We start from the raw sequence: 26,259 nt of genomic DNA, 5'->3' as shown, positions 1-26,259 counted from the left end.
TTATCATCAATGTTAAATGTGGTTTGCGTGTATGTTCTCCTGAGATTCCCCTGTGTACTTCTGTTTGTAGGTAAAAAACTATTTAGATTTGTATTCTTTCATCATTCTTGTTAGATTTCAACCCCCAGCCATGGCAGAATAACTGACCTACTTTCCCCGACCGCTCCCTGTGTGTGTTTTTTCAGACTAGCTTAAATAAGCAGTGCAAGGCATGTCTATGTGGAGTGGTTGCTGGTGAATTGTGATCTGCGTACAACTTCTGCCCAGCTGAGGAGGACATCACCAGCCCCACTCCAGCCCCAGAGCGCAGCTAGACTTCAGCGAAGTCTCCTATGAACTAAGAGAGCCCACGACAGATGTAGAGCCTGAGCCTGCCACGATGCCAACGCCAGAGCCCACACCTGAACCCAACATCGCCCTGGAGCCTGAGGCCAACAGAGAGTCTGACCAGGTGTGTGAGCCGGCTATATCATCCTGTGAGGAGGGTATTTTAGTGGAGTATGAGGGCATGGGATGGAGCCCTCCCCATACTTCCACTGTTGAGGGGGAGCTGTACCAGGTCCCTACAAATGGTATGAGGATTTGGAAGAGAATTTCCCTCAAAGTCTCCCATTGCTGCTGGTCCCGCCCAGCTCCAAGTCTCCTGCGTCTCTGCTGGTCCTGCCCAGCTCCAAGTCAACTGTGACTCCGCTGGTCCAGCTCCAAGTCTCCTGTGTCTCTGCTGGTCCCGCCCAGCTCCAAGTCTCCTGCGTCTCTGCTGGTCCCACCCAGCTCCAAGTCTCCTGCGTCTCTGCTGGTCCTGCCCAGCTCCGAGTCAACTGTGACTCCGCTGGTCCAGCTCCAAGTCTCCTGCGTCTCTGCTGGTCCTGCCCAGCTCCTAGTCAACTGTGACTCCGCTGGTCCAGCTCCAAGTCTCCTGCGTCTCTGCTGGTCCTGCCCAGCTCCTAGTCAACTGTGACTCCGCTGGTCCAGCTCCAAGTCTCCTGCGTCTCTGCTGGTCCCGCCCAGCTCCAAGTCTCCTGCGTCTCTGCTGGTCCAGCTCCAAGTCTCCTGCGTCTCTGCTGGTCCAGCTCCAAGTCTCCTGCGTCTCTGCTGGTCCTGCCCAGCTCCAAGTCTCCTGCGTCTCTGCTGGTCCAGCTCCAAGTCTCATGCGTCTCTGCTGGTCCTGCCCATCCAGTCCTTTGGCCCCTCCTCCACTGGCTCCTCCCTCCCTCGGCTCCACCTGTGGCCGTCGTCCATACAGCTCTGCCAGGCTCCCTTGTCCCTCCGGCTCCACCTTAGTCAGATGTTGCTCTGCCTGGGCCACAGACTTCCGGGCCTTCATTCATTTGTGTTGGATTGCAACCACCAACTGTGGCAGGATAACCGACCCTCTAACGAATAAAAATATGGAGGAGGGGCTTAATCGAAACAGGAAATAAATGACGCGTTCGGGCCAGACTGGGTAGAGAGGTGCTGTAATAATGTAAAATATGTGAAAAATAGTGTGTTTTTTGAACAATGACACATGAAAGTATATTACACCCCAAAAACAAAATCAAGACTTCGTAAAAGGGCATAATAAGATCCCTTTAAGAAACATTTATTTTTATTATCAAACAGTTGTGCTGTTTTTTTTGTGTGGAAACTGCATGATATATATATATATATATATATATATATACTGTATATATATATATATACTGTATATATAATATATATTAGGATTCTTTGACTCAAGTTCTTTAAGTTCAAAAGAACGGTATGTATTTGAAGTAGAAAATCTTTAGTAATATTATAAATGTCTTTACAGTCACTTTTGTTCATTTTTTTTGCATCCCTGCTGAATAACAGTAGGCTATTAATAGAAAAAAAATCTTACTGACCCCAAACTTTATTTTTTTTATAGCTCAATTACACATTTTCATATTATTTTATACTATTTTATTATTATTAATTGTTTGTATTACTATATTTCTATATTATTTCTTAAATGAAACACATGGGGCAACTTAAATGAAACACTGCTGAAAACACCATTAGGTTATAAAAGAGGGCACCTTTCTTTTGAGGCTGTATTCTCTGAAGACAAACTTCTTTGTCAATACAGTTGTAATTGAGCAGGGCTCAGATGTACGACTACAGGAATGAAGTGATGACTATTCTACGGGAGGGCAGATGCCCGCCGTCCCTGGCAACAGTGAGAGACTGCACGGGCGTCACTAGTAGTTATGCAACACGCTAACACAGACAGCCTAGAGTGAGAGAGACTGAGCGCTTTCATTAAGGACTCTGAGAGCTCGGCAGGGGTCTCTGCCATTTCACGTACAGAGAGCCAGAAATCACCCCACTGCTATTGCTAAAAATAAAAGCTTTCCTTTCACTGACGGATGTGGTGACATAAAAGTTGTTTTGTGTTTACTTTTTTACCTTCTTATTCTCTTCCCTCTCGGGGTTCCTGGGAAAAGGTCCCTGGCTTTTTCAAAGCATGACAGGTTGATAGACAGGAATGAGTTCAAAGAACCTGTAACCTTAACACACAGCTGTCTGAGCCTGAGGTCTTAGTGATCATACAAGTAGATGCCGTTGGATGGGAAGCAAAGAATAAAGAATCAGATAGCCGGTTTCATATAATATTGATAAGAGTCATTCCTCAGATAGAAAACTATGGAAGCTTTCGAAGATATGCATCGGGCACTTGGTGTAAAGCATTTAATGTTTTCATTTAATTTAGGCTAATTTAATGCTTTTTTATAATAAATTTTTTACAAAAAGTACATTTTCAATCAATTTATTAATATGAAAAACAACAACAACAACATGCTTATGTGGCTCGTATACACTTGATATAAAGTTACATTTAATGGCAGGCGTTATAAGAACTTTGGCGCCCCCTGTAGGAAACATTTATGTTTTACATAAAACACATCACTCCAATCCTTTTATTCAGAAATGTTAAAAAGTCATGCATCTTAATTTTGAATATTTTGTTTGTTTATTTTATGATTAATTCCTAGGAATTGCTGTTTAAAAAAGGCCACACAAAGCCATGCCAAAAACACACACATATCAAAACAAAAATGTACATCCAACCGATCTAATTCGTTAATGATATGTTAAATATAATAATGTATGTAAATCCATTTTATATTTCAAACAAAGAAATTCCATGGGGTAAACACAAAATAAAAATGTAACTTATTTTTTTTCATGTAACATCAACAGAGATGTTTTTTTTATAATAAACAGCTCTCACTTCAACTATTATAATATAATATAATATAATATAATATAATATAATATAATATAATATAATGTAATATAATATAATATAATATAAATGTATTTATTTAGACGCACTTTTTAATCCATGTGATGCGTTTAGGGGAAACCAGAGCAATGAGCACTGGATCTGGGGGCAACTTTCTTCGACACTCCACCAGATTTGCATCTGATTGGACATTTGATGCAGCGCTGCTTTAACTGTCCAATCATGTGACAATAAGGTGGGGCCTCGAACAGCGCTGTTTCAACTGTCCAATCAGCTGTGAGTAAGGTGGGGCATTAGAGCTGATTCACCGGGAGCGAGTGAGAGCTACAATCTGCTCAGACTCAACAACACGGTATCGGTATGTAAATATTCCTGTGCACTTGTTTTTTGCCGTGTCGCTGTGTTATATACAATACTGTCGACTTAATTTGCTTTATAATCTTGAATTCTTTTCAGAGATATATGTTATGGGATAAATATTTAAGTTACATACGTTACCATGAAACTATATGTCTCACATGTTGCAACAGGTTGTTGTAAGCGCGTGTGCTTTGTTTACATTGGCAGCAGGATATGTGTAATACGTGGCAAAAAGTTATCAAATGTCTGAACACGCATATGGAAGATGTTTTATGTGAAGTAGATGTAATAAGGAGACTTTTCTAGTTGTTTTTGTGCCATTGTTACATGTTGAAGCATGTCTTGCTCATTTGATAATAGATCACAGCAGATTGTCGTCTGATCAGCAAAAGATGATTATGAAACGAAAAGATAATATCTGAATATGCTGTTGTGGGACACGAGCTTTTTGTGCACTTGTGCCAGTCCCAGTACTTAGCCTATTTTGTTGTTTCACTCATCAGTCTGCTACAATTTTATAATGCATACATTTATCTATCGTTGTCACTTCTTATTTTTGATACATGACGCCATTTTTGTATGTTCAGAATTTGTGAAGGGTTCATCAATGATTTTGAAGACCCTGTAGTCACTAATTTTACCAAGGTTACCACAGTTTAAAAAAGAAAAAAAAGGGTGCTCAGTATTGGAACTTCTTGAAATTTGATGATTTCAGCATCTTTTCATAAGTGATAAAAAAAAAAAAAAATGATAAAGACTAAATGAAATAATTTTTTTTAGTGTCAGTATTCAGGTTGTCTTAAAAGTTCAGGTGATACCTTAAAAGGCTGATGATTCATGCTGCACTGGATAGATTTTTGTCGAATCAAATACTTTCTAAAGTTGCGTTTCTAAAATACCCCTTCTAATACCGCTTTGCCCAATACCAACTAATTTAAAAGAAGACAATACCTTTGTTATGTCCCACCTCATTTTCCATAGGAAATGAAAAAATGAAAAGAAAATGGTTCTTGTCGAGAAGGTCTTTAATGACAGTGGTGGATAATACTAAAGTTACCAAAGGTTTTTGTAATCGCAATAACTAGTAACTATGGTACTTTGGCTGAAACTGTGGTTACTATGGTAAAGGTTTGTAAGAGATGTTCAGTTCCCCAGGGAATAGTGAAACTGAAACTGCTGTGAAAAGCATGTGGAGGCGGTGGTGCCCATGTTTTTGTTGTTTTGTATAGTTATGTCATGTCATGTGATTAACATAGCATGTCAGAAACCTTTTTCTTGGTGAGTCATTGCTAGAACTGGGCTTGTACGGTTTGCTTTCGTCTATGAAGAATTAGAAACACACGAATTTCCATGTCCTTGTTGGGATTTAGACTATGAAGCACCACTCTATTTAATTATCTAAAAATCTACTCATACTAACCCTAAATAAATATGGCATTTCAGATATAAATCAATACATAATGAATAGACCCTTTATGAACCTTTGTCAGGTTTTGACATTGACATTTTCGAAAATTTTGTTCCCACAAAGTATTTTACTTGCCAGCATTAACTCAATTATATTTAGTCTCACTTAGGTAAAAATAAACATAGTTGTCAGCATACACTATTTATCTTCACACACAGGCTACATTACCGCAAGGTAAGTGTGTCTATCCAGGGGTAAATGTCCTTCATTTGCTGCATTTATTTGTCCCAGGTGGTGGATTGACCTTTTTACCTATACATGGATTCAGTTACTTGTATTTGTTTTACTCATTCTACTTGTTTTGGAACTGGTGGCAGTGTCTTTGAAGACTGAGCGCAGCAGGATTTTCTGGTAGTGTCTGGAGATTATGGTGTTATTCATGTGAGCTTCGCTGCTCTGTAAACAGTTTCTCTGTGAACTTGGCATGAAGCTGAGAACTTTTGGGAGGCAGGGGGGTGTATGCGCTTTTTTATTAAAATCTAACCAGTCTTTGTTGTCTTTTGGTGCATTGCTGAGTTTTAGTGAGACAGCCCAGCAAGCCCACTCCATGAGATTAAGCTGTAGGGAATGGCAGAGTCTCTCTTGCCAAGCACAGTATGAGACATTTGCAGGAGTTTATGTGGCTGATCTGGCTCTGCACTGGCCCCTTTAAACCTGCTGGAACCATTAATGCCAGTGGTTAGTGAGGGGGGACAAAGTCCTTACCTATACATTTCAAAACAACAACATAATCTGGCTTGATGCAAAGCAAAACTAGACCACTCAAATCTTAATCACTTCAATTTTAATCAAGCTGACTGAAGTCAAACACCTGTTTTTGTCACATTGCAAAACTACTCTGAATTGTTTTAATATTTTTCTATTTACAAATATCATACTGTATGTCTGATTGAATGCTATGAATTTTATGTCATATATTTTGATTGCTACTACACCATAGACCCAGTGTTATTTAAGGATTTTTTTTAATACTATTATAGTATTTATTAATATTTTGAAGTAGATATTTTTAGATTTTTTTTAGTTCCAGTTGTAGTAATTTTGTTATGTGCTTTTTCAATTAGTTTTTGTCTTTAAAATGTTTCATTTTTAGTTATTTTAGTTCAACTTAAACTTAAATTTAATTTCAGTTATTTGCCAAATGCCAAGACAAGTTTTTTACTATTTGCAATGTGGAAGTTAAGTTAGCTTTTTTTCTGTGAATGTGTGCGCTCTTCCGATTCATTAGACACAATAGTAAATAACTGGAAGAACAACAAAATGCTGTAACACAATGCAAACCAGTTTGTTATGATTATGATAATAATAATAATAATAAAAATGTGATAACAAATAACAGTTTGCTATGTCAAGCAACAGTTTTAGTATAGCCAAAATAACTGGAAGTGGATGAGACCGGAAGCCTCGACAGAATCAAGTTACAATGGTCGTGCGCACTCTTACGTTAATAAAAAGGTGAACAGGAGGCTGAACTGAGCCCTGTTGGCTTCTCATGATGAGATGCACCTGATGCTTGCGCTCTGCTACGGTCACATATGTAGCCCGTCTGTGACCACCATGCATTTTGAGGTCCAGGTGTGGCTTGACATTGCAGCACCACCACAAAGATAATAACTGTTTATTCCTGCATTTAGACACTTTGTTTTTCCTTTTTGGTTTGTTTTTCTTTACTCCTATCCTCCTATTCACATGTACTGCGTGATGCAAATTCACTAAGACTGTGAGCTCTGACAGCAGGAAATTATGCAGTGTCTATAAGCACAGTCTGAATAATGATGTCATGCATGATCATGAGCTCGCGGATGGTCGTGCGAGTGAGAGAGTTGACACAGTGAGAGAGTTTTGCGGGCCAGCTATGCCAAACGTTCGAATATTGTGCACATATCTTGTTGATGCCTGCATGCACCACTGACATAACTGACAGACTGCCAAAGCCCAAGCCTGTTGGAGTCTGAGAAGTGGATGAAAGTTTTGTAAAATTTTGCAGCTGCAAACATTGGGGTTGCTTTGAAATTCTGGCTGCACACTCTGAAGGCTCCAGAGAGCAACTAAAATGGCCAGAATTCAAAGTTTTCACAATAATTTAAAATCTAGTCAGATAGTGTAATTGCATTTGCATCTGTGTGTGATTAAGTCAAATTGTCTGGGTTCTGTCACTTCGGTCTGTTTATTCTTGGTTTGGTGACAGAGCTCGGACACTCCTATTGTCTTGTGATAGAGAGCATGCGGTTCCGAGTTTGCTCATGACAACATTTGTTTTATGTGCGGAATGTCTAGTTTGGTTTTGGTTACGTGTCGGGGTTCGGACATTCATGCATGTGTTTGTCTTCTGTGAGCACACGGGATAAGCATTCATTTCTAATTTAGAAATTTCAAAAAAAAATCATAATGGGGATAGTTTGGCCAAAAATTTTAATTCTGTTTATTTACATGTACTCACCCCTGTGTCGTTTCAAACATGTATGACTTTCTTTCTTTTGCGGAACATAAAAGAAGATATTTTGAAGAATGTTTGTAACCAAACTGTTTTGGTCTGTAAATATAGGCAATTCCGATGCAGCTTCTGAAAAAAATCATGGCCGATGTAGCCTAAAAGTTTATGTGTAATAAATTCTATGTTGAATCAAATAAAATATTTATTTCTAAAACTACTTTTTGTAATGTCTATATGATGCTTTTCTCATTTCACACAATAATGACTTTAAGGCCTAGCTCAATTAGGACATTTAAGTAGCTTTTATAAACATGCCTTAGAAAAAACTTTACTGGTGGTGTGCATCTTGAGACAAAACAATGGCAGGGACATGTTTGAAGATGGGTCAGTATAAGTTGCTTTCAGTTAAAACAGCTCAAACATGCATTTTAGTCTGGGACTACTAGGCTTAAGCCTTGTCTGTGAACTCGGGGGTGAATGATCTTTTGGGGGTAATTTCTCAGGCAAATTGAATGTGCGATTAATTAGATTAGGCCTAATTAATCGGCACATCATGTTATTAATTAGATTAAAAATGATATTCGCTTGACAGCCCTAGTATTGTATTTTTAAAAAGTGTCATAAAATAGTGTAACAAGTAGTTACAAAAATGGTTACTGTTTAGCATTCATTTCATAAAGACCCTATTAATTCTTAATTAGTTTTGTGTTTTTTATTGTTAGTTTTCAGGCCAAGTTCAGAGAAAATGGTGGTAAATCAAGTTGTTTGACTTTGTTTCGTTTAGGACCTGAAAGCCCTGTTTATTTTTTAGCCCTGTTAACATGGTTTTATTTTTGTCATGTTAATACTTTACGCAAATGTATAAGTAAGAAGAACCTTTTAACTTTTTACATGACCGGACAAGAAATGGCTGAGGAATATAGTGCTGATAGACAGCATCCAAATCAGTAAATGATGGCTGTTGTTTTTCAGTATGGTTTCAGTATTTAAGTATGGGTGTTGTGAGATGTTGAATGAATTCGGTAGTTGGAGGGAGGTGCTTGCTTTGTTTGGTGTGATAAAGGGGGCTGAGGAAGGGTAGCATGTAGCCGGATTGTGAATGCAAAGGAGATTCATCAGAGCGAAAACATGTTACGGAACTGGCCCCAATTTACTAGATTGTTCAGCACGTCCAAGTGTGTTTCCTGCAGGGTCTTGATTTAGGAGAGAAAATTGGCCCCTCTCTGATGTGGAAAAATCCTGATCACAATGGTTCTCAGCTTTTGTTACTGTGCCTTTCCTCCTTTGTGACCTTTGAAGGGCATCGGTGACTTTAAGATGGTGCATTTGTCACCCAGTTCCTTGTGAACACTAATGAGACATTAGAGTGCAGTGGTCCTTGACACAAACTTTGATTATATTTACAACACACTGCTTTAATGTATGATGTTTCATCTAAGAAGCCACAGGGGCTGTAGTAGCTCTTTGTGTTATAAATAGTTTTCAGTTGTCAGACATTTATCAGTAGTCTTTCCTGCAGCTTCGCACAGCCTCCATCCTGTATAGAAAGGCCCTGTCGGAGCATGTTGTTTTCTGTTTGGCAGTCAAAAACACTTACACAAGCCTTCAGTGTTTACTGCTGTCACTTCTTGCTGTCAAAGCCTCTAATTTGCAACCTTTTTGTACTCTCAACAAATGCAAGTACAGCATAACTCATCCTGTAAAGCCAGTTGAGCAATCCTGTAAAGTAGAGCGATTCTTCATTATCACTTGATGAGCAATAGGGCTGGTCAATATATTGAGCATTTACAACATATTTTATTTTGTTGACTATTCAAAATCACACAATATTGTGATGATTTAAATGTGCTTTTTTGTGCCCACTCGTGTCAAAACCTGCATGAAATCATTAGGACAGACATTTTAATAACATCTTATTGAACATAAATTAGAAAAGTTGAAAAGTTTGATCAATTTCAAATCAGCTAAAAAAAATAAAAATAATCATTGGAAGTTCACAGGTGATATTTCAGATGGATAGCTATGTTTTAATAAAAATACATATAATTATCATTTATTATATTATAACTTTGGTGCATATGCGCTATTGTACCCGAACAGTAAAGAAAGTTTGGGGTCAGTAAGATTTTGAAAAAAAGAAAGAAATTAATACTTTTATTCAACAAGAAAGCATGCAATTGATCAAAAGTTACATTAAAGATATGTATAATATTACAAAAGATATTCTATCTCAAAATATATATATATATATATTTTTTTTTTACTTTTATTAATCAAAGAATTTTGACAAATCACAGTTTTCAACATTGACAGTTATAAGAAATGTTTCTTGAGCATCAAAGCCACATATTAAAATGATTTCTGAAGGATCACATGAAATGTATAATGTATACTGTATTTCTGTTCTGTTTAAAAACAGTGTAAACAAGCCTTGTTTATTGTAATTATTTTAAATATTTTGACTCTACTTAGCAACAATAACTGTTTGGCCAGTAGTTTAAAGGAAAATACCTTCATATTGAAATGGATCAAATCCCCAATGAATAGTAGGCCGGGAGCCAGGTCCACTCCTCAGGATGTTTTTTGATAGCTTTTTTTCACTATTATTTCCTATTATCTTATACCTCGGGCCATCACAAGTTGATAACGACCACCCCCAACTCGGCCCCGTTTGGTCTCAGGGGCCAAAAAACACCCTTTTTGGGAAAAGCTTTTGGCGGAATGATGTAATTGTGAATATTAAGGTACTGCAGCTACATAAATGGCCATATAACCCTAACATTTTGCATGGTGTATCCTGACACATAGGAGAAACTAGCAGAAAAAGATTCTGGGGATTGCTGCCTTTTTGCTGTCAAATATCACCCTCAACATACCCCAAAAGACAAAAAAATGTCTGTCCGCCTGACAAATTGTCATCAAGGTTGATCATTTTCAAGCATTTTATAATATATATATCGCTGCCTCAAATGTACATGAAAAACTTCCCAAGTTTATAAGCTTCAATTTAAGTCTAAGATGACCTTTCTAACTAGAGGATTATAGCTGGTATAACCAAAGTTCTCCACTGTACCTCAAATCGGAGAAAACAGAACTTTCAAGCATTACCATTCCATATTGGATTGTGCATATTTTTTGCATATGAACAATGTCTTAAACAAGAGTTGAGACTTGACTTATGTACTGCTATACTATATGAAGTGAATTGCATGAACAGTGAGTAATGTTTTTTTCTTCTTCTTAAGCCTTCCTTAGGTGGGCATGGCGTTCAAGATTTGTTGGAGTGAGACAGAGTTACAAGGTGCAAGCAACTGAAGACACAGGACAAAACAACTCCCCATGGCTGCTACAGCCAGTAGCAGAACTGGAACTCCAAGACCGGGGTGGGTCGCTTTTTCAGATGAGGAGTCACAGGCAGGTCAGTACAAACATTGTCTTTACTCACAAGTCACTGGATATTTTGTGGGTTCAGTTCTGTGGTATCAAACATGGTAAAAAAATGTATACCTTGAATACTCTGCTGATGAAAGTAATAAATGTAAATGTAAGTACCTATTTGACCAGTCAATAATAGACCTTCTTCAGAGATGATCTTCAGTCTTTACAATGTTAGGTACTGTATAAAGGTACTAGGTCATGTAATTTTCAGAACTCGCAACTTTTAAAACTGTTTCATGGAAGTTTTGTCTATTGAAATTGTTTGTGGAAAGATGAACAATTTGTCAGCTGAACAATTGGCATGTTGTTAAACTGCAGAACAAACCAATTGAACACATTGCACTTCTATCCCTCACAGCCTTATTTTCATTTGTGTAAAAAAATTATTATGGCACTACCCTGATTATCTCAGTTTTACACAATTGGAAAACCTGGTCCAATCTTGGATAGAAGAATTGTTGAATGTTACTTTACATGGCAAAGAAAGGCTCTAGATGACTTTCTTGTACCTATTTGAAAAATCGTTTTGCACCATACATAAGGAATTATAAAGACATGTAACCTTTTGCAGATTGGGTATCAGTTTGTTTTACTCTGTCTGAGTTTGCGTTCAGACCTTTCTGTGAGATTCCTGTGTCCTTAGGTCATTGCTCCATAGTGATTACTGCAGGAACGGTCCAGAGCTCTTGCACCCTGCTAGATTTAACATTCAGCTGTGACATTTTAACTGAGCAGAGGCTGTATTTCACTTACCGTGTTTGTGTGTTGTTTCTTCTGCTGTGTAGATGAGCACCACCTCCAGCCCTCTTTAGACGAGCCTGTGCTGAACTCCTCTACTTGGGCAGAAGTACCATGTGTGCCTGGCCACAAGACAGAGCAGACGAATTCCTGGGTTCAGTTTGATGACAAACCATGGTCACCCTCTCCTCCTCCCTCAACGCAGGTAAAAGGTATGAGAACTTCTTAAATTTTTTTTTTTTTTTTTTTTTTTTTTTTTTTGCATTAAAGGTCAAGTTCGGTATTTTACACTTAAAGCCCTGTTTACAGATCGTTTCTGATGAAATAGAACGGTTAAGATTAAAATTTGGACACATGCTGCTGTCCCGAGAATTTTAGGTTTCTTTCGCTTTCCCCCCCACCCCCAGAATGGCTGCATATGTGCACTGGAACAATCCTTCCTAAAACGCATTAAACTTTAGTTTACAAAGACGTGAAACTCACCGAGTGGTCAGGGGTGTTCACTGATATGCTCACACAAAAATCGCTGCAAAAGATGCTTTCCAACAGGTGTTTTACCATTCGTTGTAAAACTGTGGACCTATTTTTCCAAACGCCTCACACCCGTACATTCTTCCGTTGAGAGCTTGAATAATAGACACTCCAGCCCGGCAGCGGAGTAATTACCGTACTTCACAGCACATCCAATTCAAGTCAATGGAGTTGGACAAAAACGACGATAAAACCTGTTGGAAAGCATCTTTTGCAGCGATTTTTGTGTGAGCATATCAGTGAACACCCCTGACCACTCGGTGAATTTCACGTCTTTGTAAACGAAAGTTTAATGCGTTTTAGGAAGGGTTGTTCCAGTGCACATATGCAGCCATTCTGGAGGTGGGGGGGGGGAAGCGAAAGAAACCTAAAATTGTCGGGACAGCAGCATGTGTCCAAATTTCAATCTTAACTGTTCTATTTCATCAGAAATGATCTGTAAACAGGGCTTTAAGTGTAAAATACCGAACTTGTCCTTTAAAGGTGGAATCTCACTTTGGGATTCATATGCTATGCTACCTAAGGGATGTTCAGGATTCAGTACAATATAATCCATCATCCTTCAGTTTGTTTAAAAATCATTGGAAATACTAGAAAACAGGGAAATGCAATGCAAACAGTTTCGAAAGGGGTCATATTGTAAGGAAATAAGATCTTCTGAGAATTAAGTTCTGTAAGGTTAAGGATTCCAGTTTTTAAAACAAACTTCCTCCCCTGCCCAAAAAGACCATTTATTGAAACTGCCCTGCTTTTTTATATAAAAAAATGTGTTAAATTAATAAATAAACAAACAAACAAATAAATAAATAAATAAATATATATATATATATATACATATACATATATATACATATACATATATATATATATATATATATATATATATATATACACTGTATATATACTGTATATATATATATAGTGCATGTACATTTCCTGTTTCATAAAAGTAGTAATAATAGTTTCATAATGAGACTCAAAATAAACTCAAAATAATGTGTGACAGATGCTTCCTCATCAAGTGAGTAAGTAGTCATGTGACTCATGATATTGATAATTCCTCTGGAGAAATCTGGGGTTATGCCTAGCTTAAGGGCACAAAGGCAACCTTTCAGTACCAGCCTTGAGCTTCTAACCATTACACCACACCCATTTCAACAAGTATTTCCCAATGTTTACAGTTTTCCTGAGAAACATTATTCTACTGATTTCTAGAAATGAGTTGGGTTGGGCTGATTAGGACTGTGTCACTTCCTTTAGGCCTGAGGCTTGGTCTAGACTTGCCTGTCTCTCTTTATCTCTGTCTGTCTCTTTTTTGCACACATTGACTCACCCACCCCCACTCTTGTCAAACCCGGCAGCTTTGCCAGCAACTCTTTCCCAGGAAATCTCCTATGAGAGGCCGGGTGCAGCAACACACAAATGGCCAAACCCTTCAAACCCTAATTGAAGCCATAAGCAGAGTTTTCATCTCAGCTGTTGTTGCTCTTGCATGAAATCTGCCTAAGGATGAAGTCCAGGGTGCAGCCACTCTATCATTCTTTCATAATATGATCACTAAGAGATCAAGCCTGGGTTTGTTAAAGTACTGCTTATTTACTCTAATTACAGGGGCTGTCCAACATATGATTTCTGGTTTGATGCCTTTATTTTCATGTGTGGTCTAGAGGCAGGTTTAGCAGCCGGGAAGCCAATGTCATATGTTGGGTTTATCCAACCACAGTGTCTTAAATAATTTATATTCGAAGGCATCCAGATTCATATTATTTTAGATCAAATGAATACTAAGGGGGGGAAAGAAAGGAGTAAAAGCAGTTTATCTTTTATTGCTAATGCAACAGAAACCTCATGTTGCCATGGTTATATTAAATAAGTATATTGTGAACATAATGTGATTTATTGACTAATAATCATTAGAGTACATTTGGATCCATCTGAGCACATTTGGATCCATCTGAAGTTGTGATTATGGTGATATCAGTGGTTTGGGAACCCTCAGGAAAAGGAGTGTTAGGTGGAGTAATCCCACATGCACACTTTTTTTCTTTTCTCATAGACTGAGAATATTCAAATCTTTAAAACTATTCACTTGAAACATTGAGATTCCACTTATCACTGTCAACATGGATAAATAAAAAGAGATTTTTTTGGTTTTGAATGCATTGAATTTGGTTCGAAAACTAGTTAAAGTGTAATAGTATATGTGAATGAACAATGTTTACTTGTTCTCTCTGTTACTTGGATCGAGAAATTCATGTTTATTTGTTAGCTAAAGTCTTTTGACAGCTCCAGGGCGCATTTTGTCATCCACGGACCGTCAGATCAACAGAGGGTTATTAACAGAACAGTTATTGTAAAAGTAGGTTTATCTCTGAATATTGTATCTTACTTTGTCTACTCTTTAAACAGCATTATGGTAAAAATGGAACACTATGGCATCTTTCTTACCTGTGCGCGACAGCGTTTTGCTTTGGGTAGTTGAAGAGAACTGACGGAACGGTAGTTTCTTTCAGTTTTTACCCTCTTTTTGGCAGTTACATTTACATTTATTAATTTAGCAGACGCTTTTATCCAAAGTGACTTACAAATGAGAACAAAAGAAGCAGTTAAACTAACACTAGGAAAACAATATGCAAGTGCTATAACCTTTTGTATATAAAGATAATAGATATATAATAGAAGATTATAATAGAAGTGTTAATGGATCAAGTGTTGCCGAAAACGTGTCTTCAGACATTTCTTGAAAATGGTCACGGACTCAGCCGCTCTGGATGAGTTGGGCAGGTCATTCCACCAGCATGGAACAGACCAGAGAAAGGTCAGAGAAAGAGATTTTGTGCCTCTTTGAGTTGGCACCACAAGATGACGTTCACTTTGTAACATAAACTGTATATATGACTCTGGGTCAATACGAATTAGCTCAAGGATATAGGGAATTTGGAATTATTAATAATCATAACTCATGGTCATAATTCATAAATCGCATATACATTTACATTATCAATTATCGAGATTACCTTGTTCTGTAACTGGTCTAGTCATCAGTCATTCGTCCAGCGAATAAATGTAAGATTATCACAGTCAAGAAGGGGTATCCCGTTTACAAACTCCAAGAAAATGTATCTTCTGGCCGTGAACATAAAACTTTCTGGGTTTATGAATTAACACTACTCAAAGCAGTCTATAATATCGAGTGTGTAGCTTAACAGGGCTCCAGACTAACTTTTTTTATTAGGAGCGCTGTAGCCCCTGACTTAAAATTTTAGGAGCGCAAGCAGAAAATTTAGGGGCACATCTTAAATCACCTTGCAATGCAATTATTCACATTTCCCCCAAAAATAACTGTATTACTGACAAATGCTTTGATAATAAATAGACTTAACGTACAGAAATTACAATGTGCAGTTTTATTTTAAGTTCAGAGGGCTCCAGACTAACATTTGAGGGCAGCGGCACTAAGTTCTACAGAAAGTATCTGGTAGCACTGTGGGATGACAAAGCACTGAGCTTAATTTGAGGTGTAGATAAAATTAACTTGAACTATTATCATTCATAATGTCTTAATATTAATTCAATAGCAAAATGAGTGACAAAATAGATATTAGGGATTGAAAATAGCCAATAAGCGCCTATGTTTACAATGGTAATTTAATTTTATTTATTTTTTTAAATAAGTGTGAGTTTTCCTACTTCTTGAAACTTTTAGTTTTATAAATAGAGACAATCTTTAAAGGTTGAACAAAAAATGTTTTGGTCAACACATTAAAAATAACATTTAAATATGATATTATAGTTTTGAAGTGCTGGAAAAAGATATGTGTAGGCTACTGTTATAACCACAGTATACCGTTACAGTTAGTGTTACTACATTAAATCCATGGTGAATGTTGCTGATGATCTGTGGACCTAAAGCCTTCTATAACTTGTTCGTTCATGGCACATGTTTCTCCTGGTTTCCACGTTAGCGCTGTTTGATCTGATATGGTTTATAACAGAGAATTCTGCGTTGAATCTGAATGTTTCTCACTGGATCTCGCAACGATGTTATTAATTCTGTCGCGAACTCAATGGATTTCTTCACTGGATGTCCACGATGTGACGGTGTTGCGTGATCGAGATCCGCCCGCGACTGGCGAGAGAAGCTCTGCGCTGTCTATTATTGGTTGAACTATTAAACGGTCCGTGACGCAGAAATGAGTAGCGCAGTTTTTTTCCGCTTTCATTTTGTTTTGATTTATTAACATGTCACGGAATACTCTATGCTTGAGGCTGAGAATGTGTCTAACTAGCATATTGTGTTTAAACTGCGAAGTGCCTGCACTGTCTGCAAACTTCGTGTTCCCCGCAGTTCTGGGATAGCGACTGCAACATTCGCAGTTCATTAAGTTCGTCTCCTTACAGTACCTCAACCAGCTGAACTCTCGCAGCCAGTCTTCCCGAAAATGGTGGGTTCGGGCCTTTATCACCTCACAAACCTCTGATTCTGAATCATCATCCGGCTCTGTCTGTGACATTGATATTTGTCTCCGTCTCCTTCCCACGGACGTTTACGCGCGCTCGATTATCTCTAGGACCCTCCCCCTCCACACATTAGCCAGTTACAGTGGCCATTCCCAATTCTTCTCACACTCATTGGCCTGCCACACATTCCGGATTCATTGACGCGCCCCTTCCGTTTAACGTGTAAAAACAAAACAAATTTACTGGTCGCACATGTGCGACTGGATGAAAAATTCAGTCGCACACTCTCAAATTTTGGTCGCAAAATGCCACCATTTGGTCGCAGTCTGGAGCCCTGCTTAATTAGATCTTTTGCATTTTCATTGACTTTATAAAGATGGCTTTTCAAATACAGAGACAGTCAAAGTATGAATGGGTTTAAATAAATGTCAAGAGTTATTACATAAGCTACAACTATAAACGTATGTAAACATGCAAACAATAAAACAAACAAACATTTAAACAAACAAGAACATAATAAATAACGTGATCAGAGTGAATGAAATGAAAGAGAGAAAATAAGGAGAGAGAGAAAAATGGCTGGTAATTATTACAGACAGAAACCTAATTTAAAAAGACACCTGGAATCAGCTTTTAGAATGATCATTAGCCTACTTGCAAGTTGTTTCTCTGTTCGAGTGCTGGACTGAGAGGCAGGAAGCGCGGACGGTGTCCTGTGGGTGCTGCGTCTTCTGGTGTCGCGGGAAGCTTAAAAGGCTCACTGAATGTAACGTTACCGAGAAAAGTCAGATCATTTCCCTTGTGGAGGGGAAAGGCGAGTATGAACTTAGTTGCAAAGGACGGCAGGGCAGCTCCTACATGGCGTGGAGGTATGCGTCCCAGAGAGAGGGAGGCCAAGGAGAAGCGCTGCTCGTGGAGAAGATGACGAAGGTTGAAAGTGGGAGTTGAGAGCCAGAGTTGAGAGAGAGATCAGAGGAGAGGGTCTCTACTTTTAAAAGACATCTGCTTACGCCCTCTTTTTGGGACAACAGCAAATCGGATCTGCTGATCTGAAACGGGAAAGAAGTTTCTTTGTTTGTGAAGAAACGCCTACTTTGACTCAAACATGTGAGAGATCGAATTTAACATTCATATCTAGAAATATGGTATTTCCTAGAATAAATGCATATTATTGTACTTTGCAGTCAGGATTCGACTCCGACATGTTTTTCCCATTACATTGACACTTTGAATTACGTTTTTGCATGACAGAAATACAGGGTTACATAATTTCCTCATAATCACTAGCATAGTGATTTTGATTAACATAATAACGTTGCATAGATACCTCAGACATTATCTGGCCAATTATACACACATAAAAATACATATCAAAAACATTCGTAATGGCTATTAGATTTGGGTTCTTTGTAGGACTTTAATCTCAGAGTCTGTGTCTGATAGGAAAGTCTTTTTTTGTGTGTGTGTGTGTGTGTGTGTGTGTGTGTGTGTGTGGCGTAAAAGTCACATAGAGTTTCATTATCTCTTTGGTGCAGAGAGAAAGGGGGTTTGGAATGCAGAGCGTTCTGTCTAGGGTGCTATAAAGTTTTGGAGGAGCCGTAAAAGTTGCCGATTAGCTGGAGCCGATGTGTGATTTGTATTTGTTTGAAGCTCACCGCGTGGTGCGGTTTGTTGATTTTGAGGAGGGGGTCTAGGTCGAACATTTGGTTAAACAAGGTTAGCTTGTTATAAATGTGTCATGTTCCCCGGAAGAGCCAGCCAGATCAGCGCCTTCGTGGTCACATGTCTTAGCTTTCGTGGTCACATGTCTTAGCCGTGGAGTGAAACAGGATGTTCCTTTGTTTACTCAGAAGAAAGGAGCTATGTTTGCAACTCAGGATTCGCTAATTCAGAACATCTGGCCGGATGTCATTGTCATTGTTGCTACAACTTGCAGAGCGAAAGTTTCTGGATGGCACGTAAGTCTGAAGTAATGAGTTTAGGTAGGAGGGAGCAGAGCCAGTGGTTGTTCTGTAGGCAAAAGTCAGTGACTTGAATTCGATGCGAGCGGCAACTGGCAACCAGTGCAATTTTGTGAGGAGAGGAGTGACGTGTGCTCTCTTCGGGTCGTTAAAGACCACTCTATCTGCAGCATTTTGGATCAGTTGCAGAGGTTTGACAGTGCAAGCTGGAAGACCTGCTAGGAGAGCAGTACAATAGTCCAGTCTGGATCGAACAAGTGCTTGGACAAGGAGTTGTGTAGCATGCTCTGATAGGAAGGGCCTCCTAATGTTGTATAAGGCAAATCTGCAGGACCGGGCAGTTCTAGCAATGTGGTCTGTAAAGTTCAATTGATCATCAATCACAACTCCAAGGTTCCTGGCTGACTGGATGGAGAAGTTGTGGTGTAGTGTTGGGTTGGCCGGGACCACAAGCAACTCTATCTTCGCAAGGTTTAGTTGAAGGTGGTGGTCCTTCATCCATCCAGAAATGTCTGTCAGGCAGGCTAAGATGCGAGCAGCAACCGTCGGATCACCAGGCTGGAATGAGAGGTAGAGTTGCGTGTCATCAGCGTAGCAGTGATAGGAAAAACCATGTTTCTGAATCACAGATCCTAGTGATGTCATGTAGATGGAGAAGAGAAGTGGTCCGAGCACTGAGCTCTGATCTTTAAAATTGACAGGAGGATCTGTTGGTTAACTGTGTCAAAGGCAGCAGACAGATCCAGCAGGATGAGAACTGAGGATTTGGAAGCTGCTCTTGCCAGTCTCAGAGCTTCAATTACCGAGAGCAGGGCAGTCTCAGTTGAGTGTCCGCTTTTGAACCCAGACTGGTTGTTGTCCAGGAGGTTGTTCTGTGTTAGAAAGGAAGAGATCTGGTTGAAAACAACTTGTTCCAAGTGTTTTTGCGACAAATGGAAGAAGGGAATTTTCTTCCATCTGTAATTTTCCAGATGTGCTGCATTTAGAGTGGGTTTCTTAAGCAGTGGGGTTACCTGAGCCTGCTTAAATGCTGTGGGAAAAGTACCAGTGTGAAGAGGGGCGTTTGTAATGTGCGTGAGTGCAGGTACAACGGAGGAAGAAATGGCTTGAGGTAGATTAGTGGGAATAGGATCAAGCAGACAGAGTTCTGCCTCTGAAAGCAGAGAAAAGGAGGGTAGAATGTGTGTGTTAGCTGGTAAGATGTGTGTGTCAGTTTGTGGTTTGGTAAATTGGCTGCTGATGGTGGTTGTTTTATTTATGAAGAATGTGGCAAAATCGTCAGCTGTTAGGGTTGATGGAGGAGGAGGTTTTGAAAAACATGCGAGAGTCAGACGAATTGTTAATTTTATTGTGATAGTAAGTCATTTTAGCTGTAGAGATATTAGCAGAGAAGGAAGAGAGGAGGGAATTATAAAGACCAAGGTCAATAGGATCTTTCGATTTGCGCCACTTCCTCTCTGCACCCCTGAGTTTAGAATGATGTTCGCGGAGAACATCAGATAACCAGGGGGCAGAGGGTGTGGCGCGGGCTGGCCTGGAGGAAAGGTGACAGAAGTTGTCCAAGCAGGATGTTCAAGAGCAGAAATGAGTATCAGTTGCACTGTTAGTATCTAGTGTTGAGAGCTGATCAGGTGGAGGAAGTGTGGATGAGACCAAAGAGGATAGACAAGAGGATAAGAGTGAGTGTAGGTTTCGCCGAAAGGTGACCTGTGGGGGAGTTTGTTTTGTGTTCTGAGGTTGTGTTCTACCTACAGTTCTGAGGCAGGTTGAGGTTGAGAGTGAGGAGGAAGTGATCTGAGGTGTGCAGCGGAGTGACCAGTGTATGGTCTGTGGAGCAGCAGCGCGTGTAAATAAGGTCTAATTGGTTACCTGATTTGTGAGTAGCCGCAGTAGATACTCGTTTGAGGTCGAATGAGGCAAGCAGAGTGTGGAAATCAGCAGTCTGAGGCTTTTCTAGGTTGATGTTGAAGTCTACAAGAACTACGAGAGGAGTAGCATCCTCAGGGAAGGATGAGAGTAGCACATCAAGCTCCTCCAAGAAACTGCCAAGTTGACCTGGTGGACGATGGACAACTACAAAATGGATTTGAATAAGCCTAGTGATGGCAATTGAATGCGATTCAAATGAGCTGTTGTCACACAGAGGTGGTAAAGGATAACATTTCCAATCGTTTGAGATGAGAAGACCAGTACCTCCAACCCTTCCAGTCAGGCGAGGGGTGTGTGAGAAAGTGAAGTTAGTGAAGAGGGCAGCAGGTATGGCAGTGTCCTCTGGTTTGATCCAGGTCTCAGTCAGGGCCAATAGGCTGAGACCTGAATGACTAGAAATAGATGTAATGAAATCAGCTTTGTTTACAGCGGACTGGCAATTCCAGAGACCAATGGCAAAAGAGAAAGGTACGCAGTTTGCTAGGATTGTGCTTCCTCCTACGTGTGACTTTTGATTTATTAGGTGTGACTAATAAATGTAATAGTACGTGTTAGTAATAGTAGGGATTTGAAAACACATAGTGAAAGAGAGGTCACAAACAGAAAGATGAGAAGAAAAATTGTTTGTGTAGAAGAGAGAGTAAACAATAAGAAAATAATACTCAAGTGCCTTGTCGGTGTCCTTGCTCAGTGGAGTCGCGCTGGTAGAGTCGCTTATCTTTACACACTTCGGTCGTCACACGAGGCTTCACACGAGGGCTGCCGCGGTATACTACTTTATACTCACCTGAAATGTCATTATTGAATACAGCTGGACACGCCTCACCAGCAAAACTGTTTACCTCGTGACTAAACGTCAACAAACGAGACTTCACCAACGAGATTTCAGCTCATGAGCACAGTAAACAAACACTGTTTCTTAGTAACTACAACTGCACTTTAAATCAAATGAGAAAAAGATACAAAACACGTACAGTTACTGTCACCTCCTGTTGCTTGACTGCTTCTTTCGAATAAGTGCTATAAAACACACTGTATAAATAGTGCGAGCTGGCTTAGGCCATGCCCAAAGGTGTCATAAAACAGTGTTGGTAGTAGGGATGGGCATGATTAATCGACGATCGATAATTGATCGTTAAGAATTTCGTCGATCACGTTTATTTGTTATCGATTAAACTAATGCAGGTTGCGTTGCGTAGTGTGTCTTGAAGCAATGGAATTAATTTTAGCGCGGAGGTACCTGTGCATCCCGGCAACGTCAGTCCCCGGCTGCCCCGGCTTGACAGTCTCACCCCAAAACTCATATACTGACGCGTCTTGACCATGCGTCAACATACGACGAAAAGGGTACCCCCATAACGTCCATGTGTGACGATTCGGGTTATGGGTAGGTTTAGGTATGCGTTAGGGTACCGCTAGGAGGCGCTGCTGGTGCGCTTCTGTCTGCGTCTCATATTGACGTTAAAGGGGTACCCTTTTCGTCGTATGTTGACGCATGGTCAAGACGCGTCAGTATATGACGTTTTGGGGTGAGACCGGGCTGTTCAGAGCGGGTGTTTTCGGCGGCTGGACTGGCTGTCACCAGGTTGCGGTCGCGTCTGATCCCAGATCATGTCAACATGCTTATCTTTCTCAACAGAAATCAGTAGACTGGTGCAGAAGTTCTATGGGAACTTCATGCGTTTTCTCAGATCGGATAGCTATCTGATTTATCAAAACGATTCCATTTACACCTGGTCACATAAATGTGTTTTTGCAAAACGGATATAAATCCGATCTTGAATTCCCGCGCTATATGCATATTTAAATTGTTGCACGTCATCGAATGCAACTGATATGAGCTGCATTTTATTGATCATCAGCGAAAATTTCTAAATCAAAGACCGCAACAAGATATTGCGGCAACAGCCCTGGTAAGATCATTTCGGTTCTTTACTTTTAATGAAGATGATTGTGTGTTGATGAATGACTTTCACTTTGATTTGCGATAGTTTGCACGTTAGCTTGATGAATAGATGCTCATCTGTGGTGATGCGTGTTGAAGTAGCGTCGTCATATCTGGATATAACATGACATATAGCCTATAACACGCTCTCACACGTTTATTTCTTATCATTTTTGGGATAAGTCAAATTTACATATGTGGTTTCAACAACCAGATGCATTTACTCTTGTCCAGTTTCGTCTGGAATGCGTCTCAGATATAAAGTATAAAGTGGTTTGAGCGATCGGATTTAAATCCGTCTCGAATGCGTTTCGGAGGGCATTTAGATTTGGTCTTTTCACGACCGGATAGCTATCCGATCACAGAAAACGGATGAAGTGGCCATGGGTGCTCGCAGCTGCAGGTTCCGCTGGTTTAGAGCACCGCAGGAATCTTCAAGTCTACCGAACGTCCAGTTTCACTGCCACAAGTTGATCTTCTTGTAATAAAGATCTCATCGAGGACAAATAAACTGTATTTTTGTATTTTCATTGCATTTTTAATTTATAAAAAGTTAAAGAAATAATAAATTTCAATATAAAAATATTAATGATTAATCGATAGTCGATCGTTAATTCTCCCGACGATCGACTAATAAAATTTAATCGAATGTCCATCCCTAGTTGGTAGTCATCCAGTTTGTAATGTTGACTACAAACACGGTTTTTCAGATTTTCTGTTCCTGCGTTCTCTCCATATTTACGATCCTTTGCAGCCTTTAGCCGCTGCCTACAATATTCTGGATCCTTCACCATACCAAAAGTAACTCGCTCTTGCTAAATGTTTATTCTTGCACCCGGGAACTATACAAGTTGACACCATTATAACTAAAAGTTTGCTAAGAAGTATTTCCTACTAAAGCAAGGCATTTTTTTACTCTGGTCAAGCGTATCCATGGCAGACTAATGGGAGTGGCCTTGGATTTAAAAACATTTTATTTAAACATTTCTACTGCATAGGCAGCCACGTTTTATTGAAAGCCCATATTGCCAGTGATGAAGTACCCCTTAAAGAACTAATTCAGTTTATTAATTTGAGGTAAGAATCATAATTATTTCAATTTGCATTGTCATTGGGTGTACATGGGTGCCAATGAGAACGTACTCGGTTACTAACGTAACCTCGGTTCTCTCTAGAAGAGGGAACGAGTACTGCGTAAGTATCTTACGCTAGGGGAAAATCCCTTTTCCGCGAGATATTGAAGCCAAAAAATTATCCTTAATTTTGTATTATTGTAAAACGCATTGCGGCAGCATACAGACATAGGCAAGACGGCTCGTGTGCTTATTGGCTGTTCTGCGGCAACTGCAGCAGCCTATCGAGCGAGGCCTAGCGTGACGTCAGACCCAATGAGGGTGCTTCGCGCCCACTGCGTCACGTTCCGCCGAAACGGGCGTGGCTTAGGCCTATAAATACAGCTCGCAGGCAGCTGATATCTGGTTTTTCATCGCCGAAGCGAACCAGAGCGTGTGCATGCACGGCAAGATACGCAGTACTCGTTCCCTCTTCTAGAGAGAACCGAGGTTACGTTAGTAACCGAGTACGTTCTCTTACGAGAGGTCTCTCGTACTGCGTAAGTATCTTACGCTAGGGGACCCAATGTAAAACGCTGTGCGTGCTGGGATCTGACACCAAAGACCCAAGGGCGAAAGCCCGGGGTTCATATAGTGCATAATCACCAGGGGAACTCACAGGGAGTCCGGGAAGAGGGAGGGGCGGAGCCGCGCTCTTCCACATATAGCAGCGTCCCTTAGACGCAAATTACATCATACAGACAGGGCGGAGTACGGCCTGAGCTGATGGAAAATTGTGGGTCTTATTTATTTGCCCATAAGCATTTTGCGGTCGATCAGCGGGCAGTGCTCAGCAGACACAGTATTCTGAACCGATAGCATCAGAACAGACAGTACTGGTATATTTAGACCGACAACAGCCTGGCCTGTAAGGCGGGAACCTCTAGGTTATAAAACCTTATAAATGTAGACGGGGCGGCCCAGCCTGCCGCCATACAAATATCTTGCAAGGCAATCCCACTTGACCAGGCCCACGACGAAGCCATGCTTCTCGTGGAGTGCGCTCTGACACCCAACGGGCACTGCATACCCTTGGAAGTGTACGCCAGCGCAATGTACGCCAGCGCCATCTGGATAGGCTCTGTTTCGACGCGGCTAGTCCCTTGGAACGTCCGCTGAACGAAACGAAGAGCTGCTCCGTCTGTCTGAAGACAGATGAGCGAGACACATAAGCTCTTAATGCCCTGACTGGACAAAGGAAGCTTGCGTCTCCTTCCTCGTCAGAGACCGGTAGGGCTGACAGGGAAATGACCTGCGCCCTAAACGGTGTGTTGAGGGATTTTGGAACATAACCGTGCTTAGGTTTGAGTATAACTCTTGAGTCATTAGGCCCAAACTCCATGCACGTCGCGCTTACTGAGAGCGCGTGTAAGTCCCCTATGCGCTTCACCGAAGCGAGAGCCAGAAGAAACACTGTCTTGAAAGACAGGTGTTTAAGATCAATCGTCTGTAAAGGCTCGAATGGGTCACCTTTCATGGCCTCCAGTACCACAGAAAGGTCCCATACAGGGACTGAGGGAGGTCTGGGAGGATTCAGTCTCTTTGCTCCTCTAAGGAAGCGGATGACTAAATCGTTCCTTCCTATTGACTGACCAAGCGTTGTTTTTGAGAACGCTGCTATGGCCGCCACATAAACTTTGAGCGTGGAAGGGGACCTGCCCTTGTCCAACAGCTCTTGTAGGAAGGAGAGAACCTCCGTCACCCCACAGTCTGGGGGCGACACGCCACGAACTGTGCACCAGCTGGAGAACACTGACCATTTCGAGGAATAGAGACGTTGCGTAGACGGAGCTCTAGCCTGCGTGATCGTGTTTAACACTCCGCTTGGGAGGTCAGCGGGTACCCGTTGATGGCCCAAACATGAAGGGACCACAGCTCTGGGCGCGGATGCCAAATCGAGCCCTTGGCCTGAGAGAGGAGGTCCCTCCTCACTGGCACTGGCCATGGGGCAGGGCTCGCTAGCTGCATCAGAACTGGGAACCAGGGTTGGTTTTTCCAGAACGGCGCTACGAGTAGCACTGAGCATCCTTCTTCCCTGATCAACTCTATCACCTGAGGCAGGAGAGAGACGGGAGGAAAGGCATAGAGCGGGCGGCGGGGCCATACATGAGCCAGCGCGTCCCTGCTCTTGGAGAAAAATTCCAGACAGTGAGCGTTTTCTTGAGACGCGAACAGGTCTACTTCCGCTCTGCTGAATTTCTTCCACAGCAGCTGGACTGTCTGTGGGTGTAGAGACCACTCGCCTGTCGGAACATTGTTCCTGGACAGTCTGTCCGGTCCTACGTTTAGGAGCCCTGGCACATGCACTGCTCTCAGCGAGAGCAGGTTGCGCTGAGCCCACACCAGGAGGCGTTCTGTCAGCCTGTGCAGGTTTCGGGACCTGAGGCCGCCCTGGCGATTTATGTAGGACACCACTGACATGTTGTCCGAACGGACCAGGACGTGGTGTCCTCGTATTTGGGGACAAAAACGCGTCAGCGCGTTGTCTACTGCCAGCATTTCGAGGCAGTTTATGTGCAGAAGCTTCTCCCGTTCTGACCATTGGCCGAAGAACGGTCTGCCCTCGAGCAGCGCTCCCCATCCCGAGGTGGATGCGTCCGTAGACACCACCTTCACACTCGAGGAAGTCCCC

General features: G+C 40.9%; 1 protein-coding gene across 2 annotated transcripts in view; it reads left to right on the top strand.

Moving 5' to 3' along the window:
• The first annotated feature begins 3,549 nt into the window (after positions 1–3,549).
• The window catches only part of ston2 (stonin 2), a 41,692-nt gene continuing 18,982 nt past the window's right edge, over positions 3,550–26,259 (top strand). Inside the window, exons 1-3 of one of the 2 annotated variants that reach the window (XM_082144094.1) lie at positions 3,550–3,608; positions 10,758–10,930; positions 11,736–11,900. In XM_082144094.1, the coding sequence (XP_082000220.1) occupies positions 10,852–10,930; positions 11,736–11,900 (244 nt within the window). In that variant the 5' untranslated portion in view covers positions 3,550–3,608; positions 10,758–10,851. Of the gene's footprint in view, positions 3,609–10,757; positions 10,931–11,735; positions 11,901–26,259 lie in introns of those variants that run through there. The other variant, XM_082144095.1, reaches the window with a different exon arrangement.

The sequence above is a fragment of the Leuciscus leuciscus genome, assembly GCF_965113295.1.
Source record: "Leuciscus leuciscus genome assembly, chromosome: 17".
Taxonomy (NCBI): domain Eukaryota; kingdom Metazoa; phylum Chordata; class Actinopteri; order Cypriniformes; family Leuciscidae; genus Leuciscus; species Leuciscus leuciscus.
Note: the sequence above shows the minus strand (reverse complement) of the source record. Positions and strands in the feature narration are given on the sequence as shown.